Source organism: Mycteria americana, chromosome 1 (genome assembly GCF_035582795.1).
Source record: "Mycteria americana isolate JAX WOST 10 ecotype Jacksonville Zoo and Gardens chromosome 1, USCA_MyAme_1.0, whole genome shotgun sequence".
Lineage (NCBI taxonomy): Eukaryota > Metazoa > Chordata > Aves > Ciconiiformes > Ciconiidae > Mycteria > Mycteria americana.
Window position 1 is genome coordinate 218595883 of NC_134365.1, and position 21512 is coordinate 218617394.

The 21512-nt window shown below is 49.4% G+C and overlaps 1 protein-coding gene across 2 annotated transcripts in view; it reads left to right on the plus strand.

Moving 5' to 3' along the window:
- Positions 1-21512, plus strand: part of GAB2 (GRB2 associated binding protein 2) — a 110205-nt gene that overhangs the window by 58367 nt on the left and 30326 nt on the right. For both annotated transcript variants that reach the window (XM_075491205.1, XM_075491204.1), the window contains exon 2: positions 7225-7525. In XM_075491205.1, coding sequence (XP_075347320.1) covers positions 7264-7525 — 262 coding nt within the window. In that variant the 5' untranslated portion in view covers positions 7225-7263. The remainder of the gene's footprint in view (positions 1-7224; positions 7526-21512) is intronic.

The following is a 21512-nucleotide window of genomic DNA, read 5'->3' on the forward strand; positions in this document are numbered from 1 at the left end:
CCTAATCCCCCAGCGAGCCAAGAAAGAGCCGCCTTGTACCCCAGCAAGGTTTCCTGTGCCCTGCAGGGTCTCGCTGCTGCAGCGCGGCATTATTAACGCTGCCAATCAAGCCTCCCCCAAAGCGATGCTAATGAATTCACAGTGAACTCGGCCACGGCAGATGCGTGATTAGTGGGGATCAGTCTCCATCCCTTTGAAGGGTGAAAGGACCGGGGTTGGGACCTGTCTGTTCCCAGCATCATGTCAAAAGGTGCTGTGAGCGGGCAGCAGGCAAGGAGGAGGTGCTTGGAGAGCCATGGGGGGGTCTGGGAGGGCAGGAGGGAGCTCAGGGCGCTCCTGTTTGCTCTTGGGCTCAGGGATGTCAGGGTTGGACAGCCATGGTGGGGCCCCAAGGCACTTTGAGGGGGCAATCAGCTAGCAGCACCGTTACCTGAGCAGACACGAGGGATTTCCTCCCTCCTTGCAAATTTTCTTCCAAGCGGCATTTCCTTTGAGTTAGCGCTAACACAGGGAGGGGAGAGGCGTTCTTGCATGAATAATAAAACCAGCATCCTTCTGTCCATCAGATGAGCTAAAAAGCCTCCAGGGACACAGAGGAAGACAACATTATTATACAGGTCACCAATAGGTTATTCTACAATCCTCTCATATGGGGCTTCACTCCCTGATGCTGGTAGCACCGGCCGCAGTAGAGGACCGTGTCCCTTGTGCAGGACTGCAGGGATGGGGTGGCTGGGGCAGGGTCAGCCCCAGTGTGCGGTAACACAGTCCGGCGGCTACCGTCAGCGCCGTTCTTGCACGTGGCAAAAACAATAACACCACTGAGCGACCCAAGCCACCCAAGATGACACAACGGCAAGGATGATATAAGGACTAGATCTAAGGAAGACATTTTTCATGATGACAGTGGTGAAACACTGGCACAGGTTGCCCAGAGAGGTGGTAGATGCCCCATCCCTGGAAACATTCAAGGTCAGGTTGGACGGGGCTCTGAGCAACCTGATCTAGTTGAAGATGTCCCTGTGCATTGCAGGGGGGGGTTGGACTAGATGACCTTTAAAGGGCCCTTCCAACCCAAACTATTCTGTGATTCTATGAGTCTATTATGAGAGCAGCACGTGCTCTCAGGGCAGCCCCATCGTCTCTATCCCCGTTCGCCAGGGATGATCTTGCCAGGATGGCTAAAGTGGTGGCAGCCGGGAGGGGACAGCAAGAGGACACGGTGGCTGGGAGGAGCAGTGAGACCTTTCCAGACATCATGGTCCTTCTTGCAGGCTCCTGGAGCATGATCTCCTCTCTGCCACACCAGATACACCAGGAGCCAGAGGGTGAACGTGCTTGATGGGATGCGAGACCACTCTGCACTGCAGAGTGAAAACTGGGGGCACGTGGGGCTGGGACAGGTTCGGAGCTTTTCCTGGGCGCGGTGGCATCCCTGCTGGTGGCTGGTGGCTGCAGGGGCAATGGCAGGAGCTGTCCTGTGCCTGGGGCATCTCTGGCTCTGGGCAGATCCAGGACACAAGCACCCGCTTGCACCACCATGGTGTTTCCTACTCGAATCGCTCAGTCCCTGACTTCATCCCGGTGTGAGAAATTTGCCCGATGTCACAGCTAGGTCACTCATCCCGCCTGCCAGCTCAGATTAGATCCTGAGATTTGTGTCAGAGCAGATTTTGGAAGGTTTATTTCACACTGGTGGTGTGCTGCGCTCCCGGGGGCAAAGGTGGTGGTGGCGGAGGGAAAAGGAGCAGGGCAGAGAGATTTCCTGGGAAATATTTTTCTCTTCTCTTCTCTTCTCTTCTCTTCTCTTCTCTTCTCTTCTCTTCTCTTCTCTTCTCTTCTCTTCTCTTCTCTTCTCTTCTTAACTTCTCCTCCTATCCTTATATATGCTATAAGGGTGTGGTGGTACAATTATTAATATTTAAGATTTGAGAGGTCTGGCTCAAAAGTTTATCCTAATTAAAAGAACATTCCTTTCGACTAAAAGCTAACGGTCTCTGACTGTTTCCAAATCCTGACTTCTGAGCTAAGAATACTGGGTGGACCACTCCTATAGGTTCCACCAAGAGCCATCGCTCCATATTGTCACATTATTTACTGTTTGATTCCTCTTAGGATTGTGGCAGTTAGCAAGCTCTATCCCAGGGATGGATACCGGGCTTTGCTAACATTGAATTTACTGTTTTCCTCACCTCTGTTTTTCTGAAATAGTATATAGGCTGGGGCTCTGCAATCACTTGGCAGAGAACAGAAGAGCAAAGGGGAAGATGCTGTTTGAATGTCTCTCATTATGATCATAGTTAATAAAGCTTCTGTCTGACCTGTCCTAAATTGAACTCGAGCTATTATGCACTTGAAGTCCCCAGATTCTCCAACAAGGGACAGTCTGAGTCCTCTGCACTGATACCACCAGCTCTGTCACAGTATTTTGCCATCAAGAGAGCCACAGGGGACGTGAGGGACCTCACTCATGGTGTGGTCAGAAGATCTCCCATGACAGTATCTTGGTTGCTGTCGTGGTTTAGCCCCAGCCGGCAACTAAGCACCACGCAGCCGCTCGCTCTGGTGGTGATGGGGTAGGATGGGGGAGAGAATTGGTAGAGTAAAAGTGAGAAAACTCATGGGTTGAGATAAAGACAGTTTAATAGGGAAAGCAAAAGCCACGCACGCAAGCAAAGCAAAGCAAGGAATTCATTCACTACTTCCCATGGGCAGGCAGGTGTTCAGCCATCCCCAGGAAAGCAGGGCTCCATCACGCGTAACGGTGACTTGGGAAGACAAACGCCATCACTCCAAATGTCCCCCTTCCTTCTTCTTTCCCAGCTTTATATACTGAGCATGACGTCATGTGGTATGGAACAGCCCGTTGGTCAGTTGGGGTCAACTATCCTGGCTGTGTCCCCTCCCAGCTTCTTGTGCACCTGGCAGAGCACGGGAAGCTAACAAGTCCTTGACTAGTGCAGTGACAACTTAAACATCTCTGTATTATCAACACTGTTTTTAGCACAAATCCAAAACACAGCCCCATACCAGCCACTATAAAGAAAATTAACTCTATCTCAGCTGAAACCAGGACAGTTGCTCAAGAGCAGCCACCTCTCCGGTTGGGTTCTCCTGGTTTCTCACCCAGCAGAGGGGACAGCAAGGGTCCCAACCTCAACCTGAGGCCCCCAGAGCATCCCTGCTAAGTGCACTCAGCCTGTGAACCCAGCAGCACCACCTCGTCTCTGCCAACCCAACTCTCCAACCCATAAAACAACCAATTCCAGGTAGCATCCAGCTGGAAATGGGTCAGTTTTGTAAACTTTAACTTGCCACGGCACTGTCGAGGTGGAAAGCAATCAAGCAGCAGTCACAGTTCTCGGCACCCAGGAGGATTTACATTGCACTGGCAGCATGATGGACATTTTTTTTTAAGAAAAAAGTCTTTAAAAGAAGTACTTGCCAAGTGTCAAAATATTTCTCGATGATATTAAGGGCCTTTAGCAGCTGTATTTTAACTGCAAAGCAACCTGATGCAGGCAAAGGACCACACAGCTGGAAATTTGTGCCGCAAAGGCACTGTTTTATGGCTGTTAAGCTGTTGGCCTCTCTACATTGTAAAGCTGTTAAACAAACACAGCCCTTGGCTCACACCACGTGGCGGTGAGGCACAGAGTTTTGGCAGGAGTGGGTTGACATCGACAGGGGCTTCAAAGGAGCCAGGAAGAAATAGAAATAAGGAGAGAAGGAAAATTCAAGTGGAGGATGACATGTGTGTTGGCCATCACAGCCCCATGGTGGGAGAAGAAGGTCTTGGACACGTGGCAGCAGAGCGTGGAAGGTTCACGTGGAGTGCATCCTCCTCTGGTTTGGCATGGGCTGTGATTGCCATGCACATATGGTTCCTATGCATCCTACTGTTGTCGCAGCTGGTGGTCGGCAGACCCTTAAATCACCCTCTTGCAGGAAGGTGATATTCTAGGGAAGCCTAAACACGGAAGATTTGGATGGTATCGACAGGTTTGAATGGGGAAATAGGTGTCCCAGGAGGATGGGCCACACGCTGCAGGCTGCGTATCCTTTGCTACATACCGCTATATGTTGAAGCAAGCTCCATTAGTGCCACGAGATGCTCCAAGCACAACCCTAGCCTGGCAATCACAAGCTGAGCCCTTTTCCTAATGGAGACATAGCAAATCCACAGGGAAGAACTAAAATAGGCTTGCGGAGCTCAGTGCTCAAAAATTCAAAGAAACGGGGAAAATCTCCACAAAAATAAGAAGGTTCCTGGCTATTTATTTATTATTTCCTTCCATTCTCTTCTAATGGCCAATGCTTATTCCTCTGGCTCAGAAGCTGATCTTAGGAGGCAGAAATGGCTGGTCCTGCTGCGGGGACGTGCAGTGGGAGATGCATCCAGCTGTGCTGCCTGCAGCCACCTGTCCAGGACAGGCAAGTCCGGCAGCTGCTACCATGAGCTATTTTTCTGGGTCAGAAACTATTTTAGAAAAACACTGGTGACTCTCTATCATCATGAGGGCACCAGGCAGAGGTGGCCAAGGTGGTCATCCCAGGTTGGTGGGGCTGTTGCTCTGTCCAAAGGTCCCACCCTCCAGTGATACTCCAGCTCTTGAAGTTCCCCAAGAAATTTTGTCCTGACAAGAGCAGTTCTTTTGCAACCAGCTTATGTTAGGATGTACCCAACACCGCCAGACTGTGTGTGTTATACTGTTTTCTCTGCTAAAGATGGACTGCGTGGGGCTTTCCATTGCTACCAGACAGACCAAAGAGAACTAGAGAAATTGTGGCTCTCGCATTGGCGATAAAAAGGGAAGCTGCAAGCATTGTTGGCCTTGCTTGCAGCATTTCCTCCTATTTTTTCTCTGAAAGCTCTAAATTCTGGAGTCTAGTTTCTGTACTTTGTGGATTTTTTAATGCAACTTCTCAACTGTGAAGGGATGATGCAAGGCTTGACTCCAAACAGTTGGAAAGCAACCAGCCAGGCAGCAAGAACTGGTGTTGGATATGTCTTCATTCAGGTGGTGGTTCATATGGTTGCACAACTTGATCTTCTTTCAGACCCCCTCTCACTGATGTGTACCCATGTCTTTGTCCTGCCAAGTGGCTGCAAAGAAATGGCTCGGTGTTAATAGAAAGAAGCTAATGGGACATTTTCCACCTAGAACTAGAAAAAATATTCATGAGATTTTTCCCAATTATTTGGGTGATCCATTTTGAGGAGATGAACTAGCAAATTATTGTTGCTGCCTGGTGAATTTGGGTTTTTTCCCTCCCTGATGGATGCAGCTCTACCGTGCGTGGGTTTTTTTCATATAAAAGTGGCCATTTTGATGAGAAGTGGGTGAGCATCTCCCGGATGAAACCAAAATCTGCCAGCCTCGCACGTCCTCTTACTAAGCAATTTGCTGCTCCGCTGCATTTGAAAGATTGCACTGAAGTTGCTTTCCTGGGACTGGGAGCCAGTTTGAGAATTAGTGCAAAACTAATTTGGTTACAAATCTGAAAGACACCAACAAAAGCTATTTTTAAGCCTTTGAGAAGTACAGTGCAAATCATACCATTCAGAGAAAATATCACAGGGGTTTCTTATCCTTATTTTGGCCACCAAGTTCTCCAAAATTGTGGGATCCTGGTGCAATTGGGTGGCTGAGATCTAGCACATGCCCAGTCACCAACATGCGAAGCTGTAGTCACCTCCCAGGGAGCATCATGGAGGTCCCAGCACAATGCTCGCCTTGCTGCCTCTCTTGCATTACTGAAGATGTTTGTGGCTGTCGGTTCTTCCTTCTTAGGGACATCATGTGCTTCCTCATGACCCAACCTCTCATAATCACATGAACCCAAAAACTGGTGATTTTTTTAAAAAATAGTTAAGGTAAAGCTCATAAAACAAGCAAACGTCCGTGGCTGGGGCAGGATGGTGGGAATCACATTGCCTCCCTTGGCGTCCTTTGGTGCAAACCGAGGTCTGCATCAGGTAATGCTGGAGCGCTGGCAATACCCCACACCACCCGACTCATCCGTGTGGGCCATATCCAGCCCATGTTGTTCATGCACCTCTCAAACCTTCACCACCTTCAAAAGGAGCCTGAACAAACTCAGATGTTTTAAGGACTACGCTTAGATGTAGTCCTTCCCTTCCATACGCCATGGGAGCTGAGCCCTCTGCAAGGCAGCACAGCTCTGCGATGGAGAGCAGCTCAAGATAGTCCCTCACCCCATGCATCCCTCCCACAGGTGCCAGGATGCTGGTGCAGAGCCCACACCCAAAAAAACTCCCCTCCATCCCATGGGATGGGGAGTTATACCTGCACAATTCTCTGTGTAATATAAGTCATAACTTTTAACACATTATCTTTGTGGCTATTCCCCCTCTTGTGGGCTCCCAACTGCGTTTGGCATGGGTAGAGCAGAGGGAACGCAGCTCCCAGTGCCAGGGCTGATGGCTGACATTTATTTTGCCAGTTTTCTTCAAACACCGTAACCCCCTGAGTCTGTTCCCTGGGTGGTTTGGCCGGGGGTTGCTGTCAGCAGTGCTCAGAATTGATGATAACCTTTTCCTTTTCTAAGGAGTTTCCTACGTACCGGGGAGCAGAAGATGCTGAAAAACAAATGAATCTCGGATTCTCCAGGGGTCTCCCTGGCATTATTCCTGATATTTAAAAAACCAAACCAGTCCCCCGTTGGTTTTATTAGCCTTTCTATCCTGGCATTTAAAGAGAGATGGGATTGGCGTGGTCGGTATCTGCAGATGCGTGCTGTGATACTCTCAGGGGTTTCTCTGGAGGGCAGGATACCCAAGGCACTGTGTCCAAAGTGCCTGAGCTCCTCTGAGCTGCTGGAAGGGATTTCGGCACTGCAGTTGCTGATAATGCCACCCTGCAGATTATCTCGCATCAAGGAGTGAAGAGTATTTGGGTCCTGGGCTGTAAGGTAGGAACAAGGTTGCTCTAAGCCTCAAGACTAGCACTTCTTGGGGTCATCTTAAGCAAGAATGATATTTCGGTATTTAATTCTCCCAGATAACCAGTGGGATTTGAGTACTGAACTGAACTGAGCTGAGTCTGTGCATATCTTGCAGGGATGTTCTGAGCAGCATCCCAGAGTATCCCAGGGTGGAGAGGTGTTGTGTCCATCTGTGTCACCCTATGCCTGGCAGTGGTTTCTTGGCCCTCATGACTTGAGCAATGGGGTTCATGCTTCCTCTTTTCTTGGTTTCAGGCATGGAAGAAACGCTGGTTCGTCCTGCGCAGCGGTCGGATGAGTGGCGACCCTGACGTCCTGGAGTACTACAAAAATGACCACTCCAAGAAACCTTTGCGTGTAATCAACCTCAATTTCTGTGAGCAAGTGGACGCGGGCCTGACCTTCAACAAGAAGGAGCTGCAAGACAGCTACATCTTTGACATCAAGACCAGTGACAGGACCTTCTACCTGGTGGCTGAGACTGAGGACGACATGAACAAGTGGGTTCGCAGCATCTGCCAGATCTGTGGCTTCAACCAGTCCGAGGAGAACACAGGTACCACGAGAGCCGTGTCCGTGGCCAAGAGCATCTCCTGTCCTGTCCTCCCAACAGGGCCCGGCTCCTTTTTCAGATCAGACCCGTGGGAGAGGGGTGCAGCCCGCCACAAGGCTGGGAGGGCTGGAGTGGGAAATGGATGGACATGTGGGAAACCTCCACGAGGCTTTCCTACCTTTGACATCTGAAGCAGAGCAGGCTTTGCCACTGTGAGCCACCTAATTCATTTTCCCCCCATTAACTGTAGACCTTTGAGTCTCTTATAAGAAGTTGGTAGGGTTTGGGGACTTTTTTAGCTGCAGCTTTTTCTCTTCATCCATCACGAAAGTCCCTTTGAGAGTCGTGGGAACCAGCAGTGAAAATGTCCTCATTCAGAGGTTTCAATTCCTTGGTGGGGTGGGGGAGAAGCTTTACTGGGACCATGTCCCTCTCCACTGGGGTTGTCCCGACTGCTGACAAGCTCTCGTGTGAAGGACAGATGCATCCTCCCCGCCTGCATCTCTGTCTCCTTCTGGGTCCAGCTGGGAAAGCTCTGGGAGGGGAGAGGAAAACACTGGGCGGTTTCGCGCAGCAGCAGGACCTGTTCCACCGGTCGTGCTCCACCATCCAAACTCGGTTGCATTTTGGCAAGCCTCTGCAATGAGCACCAGTGAGCTGCCTCCGCTCCTGTGGCACCACGAGGGCTCACATAAATCCCGAGTGAGATGGGATGGGGGGTGAACGTGGGGTGCAGTGCTGCAGTCATCTGCAGGTCCCATTACACTTGGTAGCACCTCTGGGCGTCTTTGTTTTATTTCATCCATGGTCCAGTCTCATCCAGGGGACCCCAGTCCCGCACGCTGTCTACATGAAACTCCCCATAATAACGTCCAGCTTGAATCTGTTTTGGTCCCTCACGGAGCAGCTGCCATCCGTGGGAGCTGAAACCCTGCCAAGAGCTTGTCAGGCAGGACAGCAAACAAAGCATCGCAGCAGCGCCTATGTGATCTTCACCGACTGACGCATGAAACGGGACGTCACCTTGGCAATGGGTGTACAAGTGGTAGAAAGGATTCTTGATAATGCCGCCAGCATGGTCTTGCAGGGAAAGGTCAGGCTAAATAAATTACATCCCGTTCCGATGTCAGCAGCACAGTCCTCGAGGTTCAGCAAAATCATTCAGGCCCCTTTTTAAGAGCTGTTTTGTTGCAGGATTTTCCATTTTGCATGCGTTCAGCTCGGGGAACTGTTTTTCTTCCCATTTAGTAAAATGAGCTTCCAGCCCAGCAGCAGCAGGATCGATACTGGACTTCAGTGAAATATAAATCCGGGCAGCAAAAGGAAAAACAATCTCCCGCTTGCAAGTACATCTGTCCCAAAGGGCACATAGGGCTCGTCAGGCTGCAGAGATCCGAGCACTGCTATTCCCTGCAGGATCACGGAGTGACATCAGCAAAAGAGGAACAAAAATCCCTATTTGTAACAAAATCATAGCTTGTTAATGCTGTAGGGAAAGTACCCACTTGAAACAGTACCCACCTGCCAAAGCGTGATTTTCTGAGTCAGCCGAGAAAAAGCCTGCGACGGCGAATGCAGCAGATGTGTCCAGATGCTGCAGAAAAGAGGGAGTATGAATTATTCAGGGCTGGTGCTTTGCTTTGGTGCTCGCCGAAGCAGTGACCCCACACTCACCTTTCCTTCACCATCCCTGCTAAGTAATGGTGAATAAATAATCGATTTCCCAAAGTAGATAATGTTTGTTTGAAGGACCCACAGCCTGAGGCTGGGTGGAGAGGTTGCAGGATCGTTGCAGCGTGATGGGTATTGCAAGTCTTGTCCGTCTTAGCATACATAAGCCCATCACCCATCCTTCCTGATGGCTCAGCTGGAGGGAGAAATAAAACAGTCGTAGCAATATTTGTAACTGCTGTGCTCCCTCTTCATCACCTCCTTATAGAATCATAGAATCATTTAGGTTGGAAAAGACCCTTAAGATCATCAAGTCCAACCGTTAACCTAACACTACCAAGCCCACCACTAAACCATGTCCCTAAGCACCACATCTCCACGTCTTTTAAATACCTCCAGGGATGGAGACTCAACCACTTCCCTGGGCAGCCTGTTCCAATGCTTGACAACCCTTTCAGTGAAGAAATTTTTCCTCATATCCAATCTAAACCTCCCCTGGCACAACTTGAGGCCATTTCCTCTTGTCCTATCGCTTGTTACCTGGGAGAAGAGACCGACCCCCACCTCTCTACAGCCTCCTTTCAGGTGGTTGTAGAGAGCAATAAGGTCTCTCCTCAGCCTCCTTTTCTCCAGGCTAAACAACCCCACATCCCTCAGCTGCTCCTCATCAGCCTTGTGCTCCAGACCCTTCACCAGCTTCGTTGCCCTTCTCTGGACACGCTCCAGCACCTCAAGGTCTCTCTTGTAGTGGGGGGCCCAAAACTGAACACAGGATTCAAGGTGTGGCCTCACCAGTGCCGAGTACAGGGGCACAATCACTGCCCTAGTCCTGCTGGCCACGCTATTTTTGATACAAGCCAGGATGCCATTGGCCTTCTTGGCCACCTGGGCACACTGCTGGCTCATATTCAGCCAGCTATTGACCAACACCCCCACGTCCTTTTCTGCCAGGCAGCTTTCCAGCCACTCTTCCCCAAGCCTGTAGCGTTGCATGGGGTTGCTGTGTCCCAAGTGCAGGACCCAGCACTTAGCTGGGTCCCAACACTTGTTGAACCTCATACAATTGACCTCGGCCCATCAATCCAGCCTGTCCAGGTCCCTCTGCAGAGCCTTCCTACCCTCAAGCAGATCAACACTCCCGCACAACTTGGTGTTGTCCTTGAAGCCATGGATTGATGGGTGGAAAAGGATGAGGAGTTCACATGAGAATAACTCAGTTCCTGGGTAGAAATAGAGCTTGGGACCTCTGGCATATCTTTCTTAGACTTTACACCTTCATCCTTAAGCTTCTCTGTGCCTTGTTGTAGCCTCTGCCTTGGAGAATGAATGAGTCAGTAATTGGATGCACCAAAAAGGGGAGGAAGAGGTAACCGTCATGGGCAGAAATAGCTCCATGCTAATTGTAGCAATTAATTAACTAAACCTCCCTCTCCCAGCAGGCAAGCAGCGTGGTGGAACAAGATCAGAAACTGCCGGGGAAGCCACTGTGCGCATATTTCTGGTTGTTCTTGTTCCTGCGTGCGTGACTGCTTTATGCTGACCCGAAAGCCTCGCTGGCTCTGGCACCAAAGCCGGGCTGTTCACAACTGGGTTGTATTCGCATCCTGGCCAGGGAATTGCTCCATCACCAGCAAAGGTGTTTACTACAGCTGCCATCACATGCTGAATTACCTCCTGCTTGAAGGGATACCCCGCATCAGCTGAGCCCCAGCCACCGGTCATGAGTTTGCTTTTAACCCACTGGTGGTGGAGGAAAAACTCCTTAGCTTTTGGGGCAGTTTGGGTAAAAGCCTATTTCACCAGCTCCCCATGACTATAGGGAAAAGATGGGTTTTCAGTTGCTTTTTAGCATGATTTAGTGAGCAAACGGGCAACCTGAAAGTGGCTGCACGTGGTGATGCAAACTGGCTGCAAACCCTCTGCTCTGGTGCAGGACCGTGCTTGGGTGCTGCCCGCGCTCCCAAAAGGCAAAAAAATTAGAAAGACCAAATGAATCTGTACCCTTTGACGCTTTTTTCTCTTTGCAGCTCGACAGGAGAGTATAAATTTTCTGTTGCTTGGTTTTCACATTAGTCCTTCATGTCCTGTCTAGACTGGGGGACTCTAAGGATTAAGAAATAGGCTGGAGTTTAGGGCGGTTTAACGTCGTGCTATGGTTACTTGCTGGTTTAGCTGATGGCCAGCTGCATTACGCATCTGGTTCGTCGAAAGGAAGCTCGCTTCAGCCTCAGGGACCTAAATGTCAGTGAAGTGGTGGGTACCTCCGGCTGCGCCGGCACTGCCGAAGAGCAGCTGCTCTGCAAAGCCGCCACGGTGGCTTCGTTCCCCGCCCCGACCTGAAAATAATTGTAGAGCAGCACGATTACATCTGCTGGGAGAAGGGAAATTAAATTCACTCTAAGGTGTTTACCCAGAGTGCGGTGAAGCTCTTTGTTTCTGTTAACACCTATTTACTTTGAGAGCTAATTACTATTTTTGAACAAGCGGAGCCTTGCAGGATCTGGGCTCCTCCGTGGGTCCAGGGAAGATGACGGAGCTTGAGGAAAGTAGATTTGTTCCTGGCTCAGTGCTGCTTTTACACTGCAATTTGCATTGCTGCCACCTCAGCCAGCTTGAATACGATGGGGGGGAGACCTGCCAGGGACCCTGGGCCACGGGCTGCGGGAGAAACGCAGGCGCGTGGGTATTTCAAACCATCTGCATTTTCCCTGCCCTAGTGGGCAGGCAGCCAGAGCTCAGCTGTGAACTGGATTTTCTCATATGCTTTGTTTGTTGGAGTTAAAAAAAAATACCAAATCCCACTAAACATATCTTGTGTGCCATTAACCCTTTCTGGAGCTGATGTGTTGGCCAAAACCCCGCTGTGTCCCTTTCCTGCTACAACTCAGAGGCACAGCTACAGCAGCGTATAATTTAATTGCTCATGAACCACCATGCGCCTTGCAGTGTCTGTGTCCTTGCAGGGGTCCTGTGCACAGGTTAGTTATTTCGGAGAGGCTGATACCTTTATTAACTCCGTCCCCATTTACTGTGCCACCTTCAGCACCTCCCTGCAGCTTCTCTTCCACCTCCTCTGGGGGCATGGGCTCTCTCAGGGGCTTGGATTCGTGGTTGCTGAGCAAACGCCCAGGAGCATTCACTCAGCAAATAAGAGCTTATTCATCCACCACATTAATGCCCCTGTGCTAGAGGTTTAACCCAGCCACGAAAGCAGGGAAGGGCATATTTGCGGGTGAGTAAATGTCCTTGCTCTGAGCTGAAGGCTCCCATCGCTTGGAGAGGGTGAGCGGGGCGTGGGAAAAGGATGGCACTGGGCTTCTGCCCTGATGGCTTGCATCTGGCAGTGGTGGCCTCTCCCACCCAGCCCAGGCATGTCGTCTTCTTTTTTTTCATCTGGGACTTTATTTATTTATTTATTTATTTCTCTGCCTTCTGCCAGGGGGCTGTGCCAGGGCGGTCCCGGGCTCTGTCTCCCTCCTTGCTCCATCTCCAAGGCTCGGCGCTGGCATTTTGCATCATGGCTGGGATCAATCCCCAGGAATCCCGAGGCTTTTACTGTCTCACTGAATGCAAGTCAGGGCCGAGCATTAATGTTTAATGGAGAGCTGAGGGTCTCTCCTTCCTCCTTCAACTCAGCCATGCTCACTCCAGCAGAGTTTGCCGGATCAGCCCCAGACACCAGTGACTTTCCGCTCACATCAATGAGATCTCCTACATCTCACGTGCATGATCTCCGCTGTGGGTCTCTTTGGCTTGATGCTGCCCCAGACCCTCCACTGGTTACCCCCTTCCAGGCCATGAGAGCAAATTTATTGCTTTAGTACCCAATTGACTTGCTTTGGCTGGGGGTCCCATACGGGTCTCTGGCTGGTTGCTCCGCAGCCTACTGCCTGCTCGCACAGGCTGTCTGCAAGTCTGTGCTATGAGTCCATATGGCTGCTCTTGCTCCCTCCTCGCTTCTCCCCAAAAAATGTGTTGGTCCCAGCATCAGACCAGCAACGCCGCTCGCCCAGTCGGTTCCTTGCAGCCAGGTTTGCATGGGTGTTTGCTGAGCAAAGGGAGCTTGAGGTGGACTGGAGAAAAAACAGCATAAAGATACCCCTGAAGACTTGCTGGGAGGACAGGAGCTGCCCAAAAGCTCAGTGAAGACGCTGCAGGTAGCAAGACTAGAATAAAAAGATACGTTTGCATGCCATATACCACCCACCCCCCCCAGACACCCCCGAATCACTGGTGTTCACCATCCCTGCATGCAGGAGTGGGGCAGCGGGGAGCCCAGGCAAGGTTACGGCCCCGGGGCAGCCCCCGCTTTCCCGCTGCTGCCGCCTCTTCCATGGCCAGGCAGAACCGAAGCAGAGGGGAAACACTAATGACCGCCACAAGGCCAGGTACTTCCTTGCTATTGTGCCTGGCACACGCCTCCTTCCTTCCCTGCTCGCGCCCTGGATGAGTTGCAAGCCCTGCGCTGTGCTAGGGAGCGTGCTGGGGGCTGAGGAATGGAGGCTGAGGAATGGGGGAAAAGAGGGACATGTGGGGGTGTCCTTGTGTCCCTGAAAGCACCCGGGCCCTGATGCGCTGTGTTTCGGTATCTGCAGGTAGCGCCGCCAACTAAGGGCAGCCAAGCAGGGAGCCCCTTGAGGAGCCTTGTGCCCTCAAGCGGGGCCAGGACTTGACTCTTCAGCTTCGGTCGATGCAAGTCGATTGGTCTTGACTTCATCTTTAAGCTCTGGTATGGGTTGTGTTTGGATATCAGCTCACTTGGAGGCCAGTCTGTCCCCCAGCAGACAGTATGACACTCTACAACAAGCGATGAGCAAGATTACAGTTGAATTGAACTTGACCCATGGGGTGGATGGGGCAGATCTGGTTGGGTTCTCTCCATGTATCCCACCTTCCCACGTCTCGTTCGCCTACCCAAAGACCTAATGTCCCCTGCCCTGTTTGGGACCTGGAGGTGGCCTGCATTGGGACAGCAATGTGGAGCCCCTGAGCCTTGAGCCCTTTCCTCTCACCCAAAGTCCTACCATACATATAGATGTAGCCTTTTCCTCAGCGTTCCCATCAATACTTTCTGCACTCAGAGCTCCTTCTTTTAAATCATGGAGCTCCTTCTTTTAAAACACCATATGCCACATCTAGATCCACTGGTTGCACATCTCAAGGGCATGTGGGTCAGTCCCACTCCTCCTTCTTTACCACGTGCTGAGTTTTCCTAACAAGGGAAACAGCCATGCAGATTCACTCTGGCAGGACAAATGCGGATGTCACGTCTTAGCCCTAGGCTTGACCTAGCCTCGCTGGAATGGATGGGGGAGACCCGGTGACCCCAACTCACTTGGCACCAGGTTCATGGTTGAACTTCAGGTACATGCGAAAGCCTCCTTGCCTGAGTCCCAGTTCATCACTTAGTCATCCTGCCTCTTTAAATTTGTTACAAACTTCTCTGACCCCGGTTTTCCTGCTCCACAAACAGCAAGTTATTTTAAGATCTGACACTGTTCAGCTTTTATTTCAGTGTAAACAATACCGGAGATGGAGTGATCTTGGCACAAAGGAGCAGCTTGAGAGCAGTTAAGAGTGCCTGCTGCCTTTTTTCTTCCCCCTTTTTTTCCCCTCTTTCCCTTTGGAGATGAGCTAGTTCAGGTGCTAATGAGTCTGCTGAAGAGCAGAGAGCCACTGATGACCCAGAATTTGCTTCCTAGAAGACAGAAACAGGGAGAGATCGTTGCTGATCTCTACCAACTGGTCAGGGTCTCCTTGCTGTGACTCCCTGGGCGTTTTGGAGAGGGAACTGATGCCATTGAGAGTGAGATGTGTGCTGGTGCACTTTTTCAACCTGTGCACTTTTGGGGAGAAGATGGAAAAAGATGTCTAAAATGAGGCAAATCATTTGCACCCTAAAAGTGCCCATTGCATTCCCTTGGTGCTCCAGGAAGCCAGGACTGATGAGCTCAGGTGGAGACATCCACCTTGTAGACTCCTAAAACTCTGCTGAGATGAATTGCACCATCTCAGGATTGCTGTCAAGACCTTTAAGATATTTGGATCTTCAAATGGTGTCATTTGTCATCATTTCATTTACACCAGATGAGGATCAGCCCCTACTACTCTTCCATACCTTCTTCTGGCTGTACTCAGCTCTTCATCATGTTGTGCTACCAGAAGCATTGCAGGACCAGAGTCAACACTGCGCTGCTGTGACGGTCACTGTCCTTAATACCAAGAGCAGACTTCTAGCCCATCTGGGTGCCAAGAAAAGTACTGAAGCAAGGATGCAGAGGGATTCTGGCTTCAAGCTTCTGGCTTCAGGGGCTGGCTTCAGCCAAGCTTCTGGCTTCGAGCCAAGCTTCTGGCTTCAGGGGCTCTGATGCAACTGAATACCTGAGGTTTGTAATGCTGGATCAACATTTTCTTCAGAATTTGGGATTTGGGAATTTAGGAATTTTTAGGATTTTATTATTTAGATTTTTTTTTTTTGGTGGCTGTGGACATTTTGGAGGGGTGGGGCTGGAAAAATCCAGAAGATCTGACAGCTTTGTGATTGTAAACCCATAACTCTGCCATCCCAGAGAGACCACCAGGAGATACATGTTAGTTGAGCCCCCTTTAACCCTACCCAGCATTGACGGGAACTGGCAGAGGATGCGGCCGTTTGTGGGAGCACCAGGTTTACATGCAAAGAATGCTCTTATCTCACTGCAACTAATAACACCATCACCAACAAAAAAGAAAATTTATGCTCAGCTTTCAAAAAAGACCAACAGCCAAATATTCCAGCTCCTCGTGACTGTTTCCCAGCAGGCGCCCAGCACAAGGGTATCCAACCGGCCTCTTCTGAAGATAAATATGGAGCTGGAGGACTGGGGCCTTTGGGGAAAATCCTGCCCTTTCCTGGCCAAAGTCCCACTGGGTTTGCTGAGCTGAGGCTGGGATTTGAGCTGGGAGCAGAAGGAAGAAATGTGAAGTTCAAGAGGTTTGGGGTTTTTTTGGAGCAAAAAGCATTGCCCAGCCTTTCCAGCGCAGGTTTCCCAGCAGAGGTTGGCAATCTGCATTCATACCTCTCAGCCCTGCCCTGGGCTGTCTCCTGGGCCAGGTACCCAGAATCAGAAACCCATTTAAAATAATTCTTCAGTTTATAATTGGCTTTTATCGCTACGAGCCCTGTGTGCATCAGGTCAGCCCCATTAGTTTAATGGGCGCTGAGGAATTTTTAGGATGACTTACTGACCGTGGAAAAATGAGTGCAGCAGACGGTATCAGCATCACATCAAAAAGCAAAACCGTGCAAAGCCTTTGGAAACGAAAACAGCTGATGGGCTTGGAGCGAAGCGACCAGCGAAGCGGCACTGTCTGAGCAAAACCGAGGGAGAGAGGGAGGCATTTTGGGTGTCGGCCAGCTGGGAGGAAACTCACAGTCAGATTCGCCTGCATTTATATTTCCCAGAGGGGTCCTGGGACTGTTTGAGCCTGTGTGCCCCAGCCGTGCCGCGTTGGGGTTCGTGGAGCTGCACCCCATGTCTGCAAGGCTGCTTGGGCATCGGGACAGGATGTGGATCTGCAGGCGATGCCCAACACGTAGGGGCTGGGCTAGGAAACGTGATGAACACAGGACCCCAAAATGTGTGTGCGAGCAAGTTGGAGGACAAGGGAGAAGATCACAGCAACCTTTGCGGTGGATAATTTCAGGCAGTTTTTCATAGTGTGACTCTTTTTTCTCCCCAAGCCAACGTATTTCCCCCTTTCTTCCCTCATATATTTCACATTGTTCCCTCCAAACCTTTATAGTTTGGTTTATACACCCTAAGCACCTCTTTGTAAAACCTGACAAAAGTCAGGACAGATTTAGACTCTCATTTCCCGGACCCCAATGCCTGTTTGTTTACTGGTTTGTATTGCTTTATATTTCCAATTAAAACTGAGGCTGAGTAAAGGGAAAGCTTTCTAAAACCTTTAAAGCCTCTGAGTGAAGGCACACAGAGCAGGAAGGAGCCGTGAAGCTGTCGATTGCTGTGAACTTTCCATGACACCACTCAGGGTTTGTTTCCAGACTGATTTTTATTTATGAATGCAGTAGCATTTATTACTGATTTTATCTGTAAAGATAACACTTCTTCCCTAGATGGTTTCTATGCTTCAGTTATAATTACTGCCTGCTTCTCAAACATACTTCTGCATTATTTAGTGTAGTACAATGTCAGAGCTGTAATGTTGGCAATTTATTACTTGGACTGTGGGGTTACACCTGATCCGGGGATGCCCATGTCCCCATATGTGCCCTGCCACATCCTGGCTTCCTCCGGGAAGGCTGAGAACATCTCTCGGGGTCCCTCACAGTATAGATGTAGCCAAGAAACCAGTCTTCTGCTATGCTAGGTGCTGCACAAGCAATGAGTGTAAAGGTAGCCTCTGCTCGAAGGGATTCATCATCGAGGCACAGCATGGACATGTTGGTGCATCTTTTCTTCTGCCTGTAGCCATTTGCTGTCAGGGGCAGCTCGGTGATAGTACCTGCTCCCTCCAAGCTGGGAATGGTCTTAAAAGGGACGCTTGGCCACAGCTTCTGAAAAACTTGATGAAAAATGAGACTATCCAGGAAAATGAGATGTCATTTATCTCTCCTGTTCCCCCCTTGCTCTCAGCCTGCTTCTTCTGTCTCTGGGAGTCAGACCTAGGAGCGGGTTACAGTTTCCACCAGGCATTCAAGGAGCAACTTAACTGTTGGTCCATGCTTATGATCACTTTAAGCCACAGAGGATGAAGCAAATACTTGTAGTTAAGCATGAAAAAGCACCCCAACTTGAGTCTCCATCCTTGGACATACTCAAAACCCAACTGGACACAGTCCTGAACTGCTGTAGCTGCCCCTGCTTTGAGCAGGGGATTGGACTAGACCATCTCCAGAAGTCCTTTCCAACCCAAATATTCTGTGATTCTGTGATTTCTATGAACTTACATTTCAGGGAAATACCAGGCTTCACAGTATGGTGAGGAGCTGAGATACCTCAGCAGTCCCACCAGGTAAAACTGGAGTTGTTCCCTGTTAGCATCACCAGGAAGGTGGGGAGGGCAGAGCATGAGATGAGACACTGCCTCGTCTGAGTCCGTATCACAGCATATTGTCTGATACCCCTTGGCTCTGGGTAAGTCCAGACTCATGTTTTTTTACCCTTTTTGCTCTGTGTGATGTCCGTCATAGTCCTCCAGCTGGTCCATGGCGGGTGGTGAAGCTTTGGCACGTCTCAACCCTTGCTGGGGATTCAGCTTCCTTTCATACTTACTGGGTCGTTGTCACATGCCAAGGAATGTGTCTGACTTGTTTGCACCTTTGATTGATTGCCACCCTTTATATCTGTTCAATAGGATGGAAAATAACATTTCACCTAAAAAATTTCATCATGTGTTCTTTCAGCTCCACATGACCAAATCCCATCCTGGCCAACACAGCTGCTCCTTGCCAATTTTTGGTATGATTGCCTTCCATCATTTTACTGACGCTGTTCTTGTATGCCATTGCTTTTGAAAGTAAACTGGAGTTGAGTGACTCATTGCATTTGCTATTTTTTTTCCATAACTGACAATGAATCCACTTTTTGAAGTGTTGGGCAGGCATCTGGGCACTCGGGCACTTGCAAATACTTCCTCACGTGTAAAAGTGTAGTGAATGGCTATTGCACTGCCGGTGGCTCCATCCTCACCTTTATCTCACGGCAGATCACCTGCGCTGCCAAGCACCACCTTGTTTGACATTGCTATGTGTGTAAACCATTCCCTCGAGCCTGCATATACTTTGCACAGGCTCAACCTTGATATAAAGCCTTTATGATGGTAATTATTTTTGCTGGCTTGCCATAACGGTTCACATTGCTCTCAAATGAGTCATGATGAAGTCTTTCAAATACCCACTTGAAATCCATAAATTCTGTGATGAGTCTTTTTGCTAGTTGGTGGTCGCTTTGATGATTAGTGTTGGGGTCAAAACCTGGTCAACACATGATCTTCCAGGACAAAATGCTGCCATCCCCTCTTGAGATTTGTCTGATAAAAATTCCTGATAGAGCAGTAGACTTTGTCTTTCCTGGAGAGCACTGTGGTGTCTCTTCAGTCTTTACATTTTTATTTTTTTTAAGTGTCTCAATCCCAGTTTCTTGACTGCCATGGTTGTTCCTCATCCCCAAACTTCATTCCATGAGTCTAAGAAAAGGGGTGGATTTGTGATCTTCACTTGAAGCTCACTCATGCTTTTACAGCTTTATTGCAGGTTTTAAATACCATTATATCTGTTCTTTGGCATCAACTTAAGTCCTTCTGAGGATCTGAGATCCTGCTGACTTTTCTGTGATGCTCCAGAAACTCACTTCCACTGTTTCTGCTACCTTTAAGAAGAAGTCAGAGTACAGACTTGCAAATGCTTTGAATTTTTTTGGCACGTTGCTGGAAGGACCACCCTGTCCTCTGCCTGCCACTAATATTTTTATGCGGATAAGTCCATGAAGTCCTAGCCCTGGACAAACAGTGCTTCTTGCAGTAAAAAAAACCACTGACATATCTCAGTATTGAGAACACATGCTACTGTCTGGTGTCTCCTGGTGCAGTTTGAAGGGAAGACCAACACTGTGTTCACAGGCCTGTATGACAGAGAATGGTTTGTTTTACAGATAAAGTGGCTTAAAGAATTAATGCTGCCATGGGTGCAAGACTGCCCTCAGTTGTACTAGATAAGTTAAAATATTTGCTTTAATAAGGTTTATAAATGATGAAGTGAGGCGCAAATCAGTTTTCCCTGCGGGTGTGTTGCTGCATGAGTGATCCCTGTGAAGTTCTCAGCTGTCTCTGAAGCATTTGGAGATGGAAAGCTGGAGCAGGCTGGCTTCTGGTCTGGTCTGGTCCTGGTAACTCCTGCATTCCTGTGGTTGTAGCCAAAATCCATTATATCATGGCTTATGCCTCCCAGCATCTGTGGAGAGAAACAAACAGCTCCAATGCACTGCGTATTTGTTACCAAACCACATTTCATCCCATGGGTGAAGGACTCTGCGATAGTGATGAGAGGGGCACCAAGTGTTGGATCTCATCCAGATCTGTTTCAGCAGCCAAAGTTCAGACATGGGTCATCTAGGTAATTAAAAAAAAAATAAAATAAATCCCATTCCTGTGAGGAAGGAAGCGTTCTGAGCAAGCTGATGCTGGGGGAACGCTGCCCTTGCAGCGAGTGGAGCGGGTGACGAGCCCATCACAAACTCCACTTCAGAGGTGGTAAAAATTCAGAGTGTTCATTTTTGCTCTCAGTGGAATTCATTTTCTCCCACTTTCAGCGTTGATTTTGATTCACACCTTTTCATTCTGAATTTGAATGAATTTCAGAAAAAATCAAGAGTTCCACTCAGAATTGCACTTTCATATCTAAAAAGCACATGATTATGATCTTTGGTCAAAGCAGGGCAATCCACCCCCAAAAAAGATTCACTCTGATGAGAACGAATTGAAACACCTTGACCTTCTTCCCTTTTACTTAAAATTCACTTTTATCCTCTAAAGGTTTCTTGTAATTTCTGGCTGCAAGCGATCCCTTGGCAAGCTCCTATTTTGATTAAATGGCGTTTTCCAGCTGGAGGATGTCAGAACATTTTCAGCTGGCCCTAAGCCAAGCGCGAAGCACGGGCGATGCACCGGGCAAGAAGATGCGGATTTTGGTCTGAGTGCTGGTACCATCTGTGGTGTGTGCTAGGATGGGTGCAGCCACAAGGGTGATAATGTAATCTGGCTCTTCTGGGTTTTAAGGATGGGCTCAGTGCACTTTGTGAGCCATGTTGGAGTGAGGAAGAGGAGGGTGAGGAGATGCCGAATAAACCCACGGGATGGTTCCCAACCCATGAGAGAGCATCAGGGAAGAGAGGGTTTGCTCCGGTCCTCGGATACCAGAGGATGTTTTGTTCCTGAGTCAGAGGATGAGGAATGCCAAAACCCAAAAATATTACCCTCAAGGAGATTGTGATAAATCTGCCTTGCCCGAGTCTCCTGGGGACCAAGCTCTACATTACGCTCCATTGCCCCACTAAACCCAGCTCTGCTGCTGCTGTGCGTTAAAAATAACCACAAAAACAGCCCGTGCTTTAGTGCACAAGGTTCAAACAGCAACATCCATGCTGCGAGCTCGCCTTGCTGCTCAGTGCAGAAATATCTGGCGGGGAGAGATTTGCTTGTCCGCAACCAGACGTGACGGGGAGATGGAGGTTGTCCAGGTGGAAACAGTCGTGCACAGAGATAAGAAATGCAAGAGCGTAATGTGGAGCTGAACTGATGGCGACCAAAGTCCAGCGGG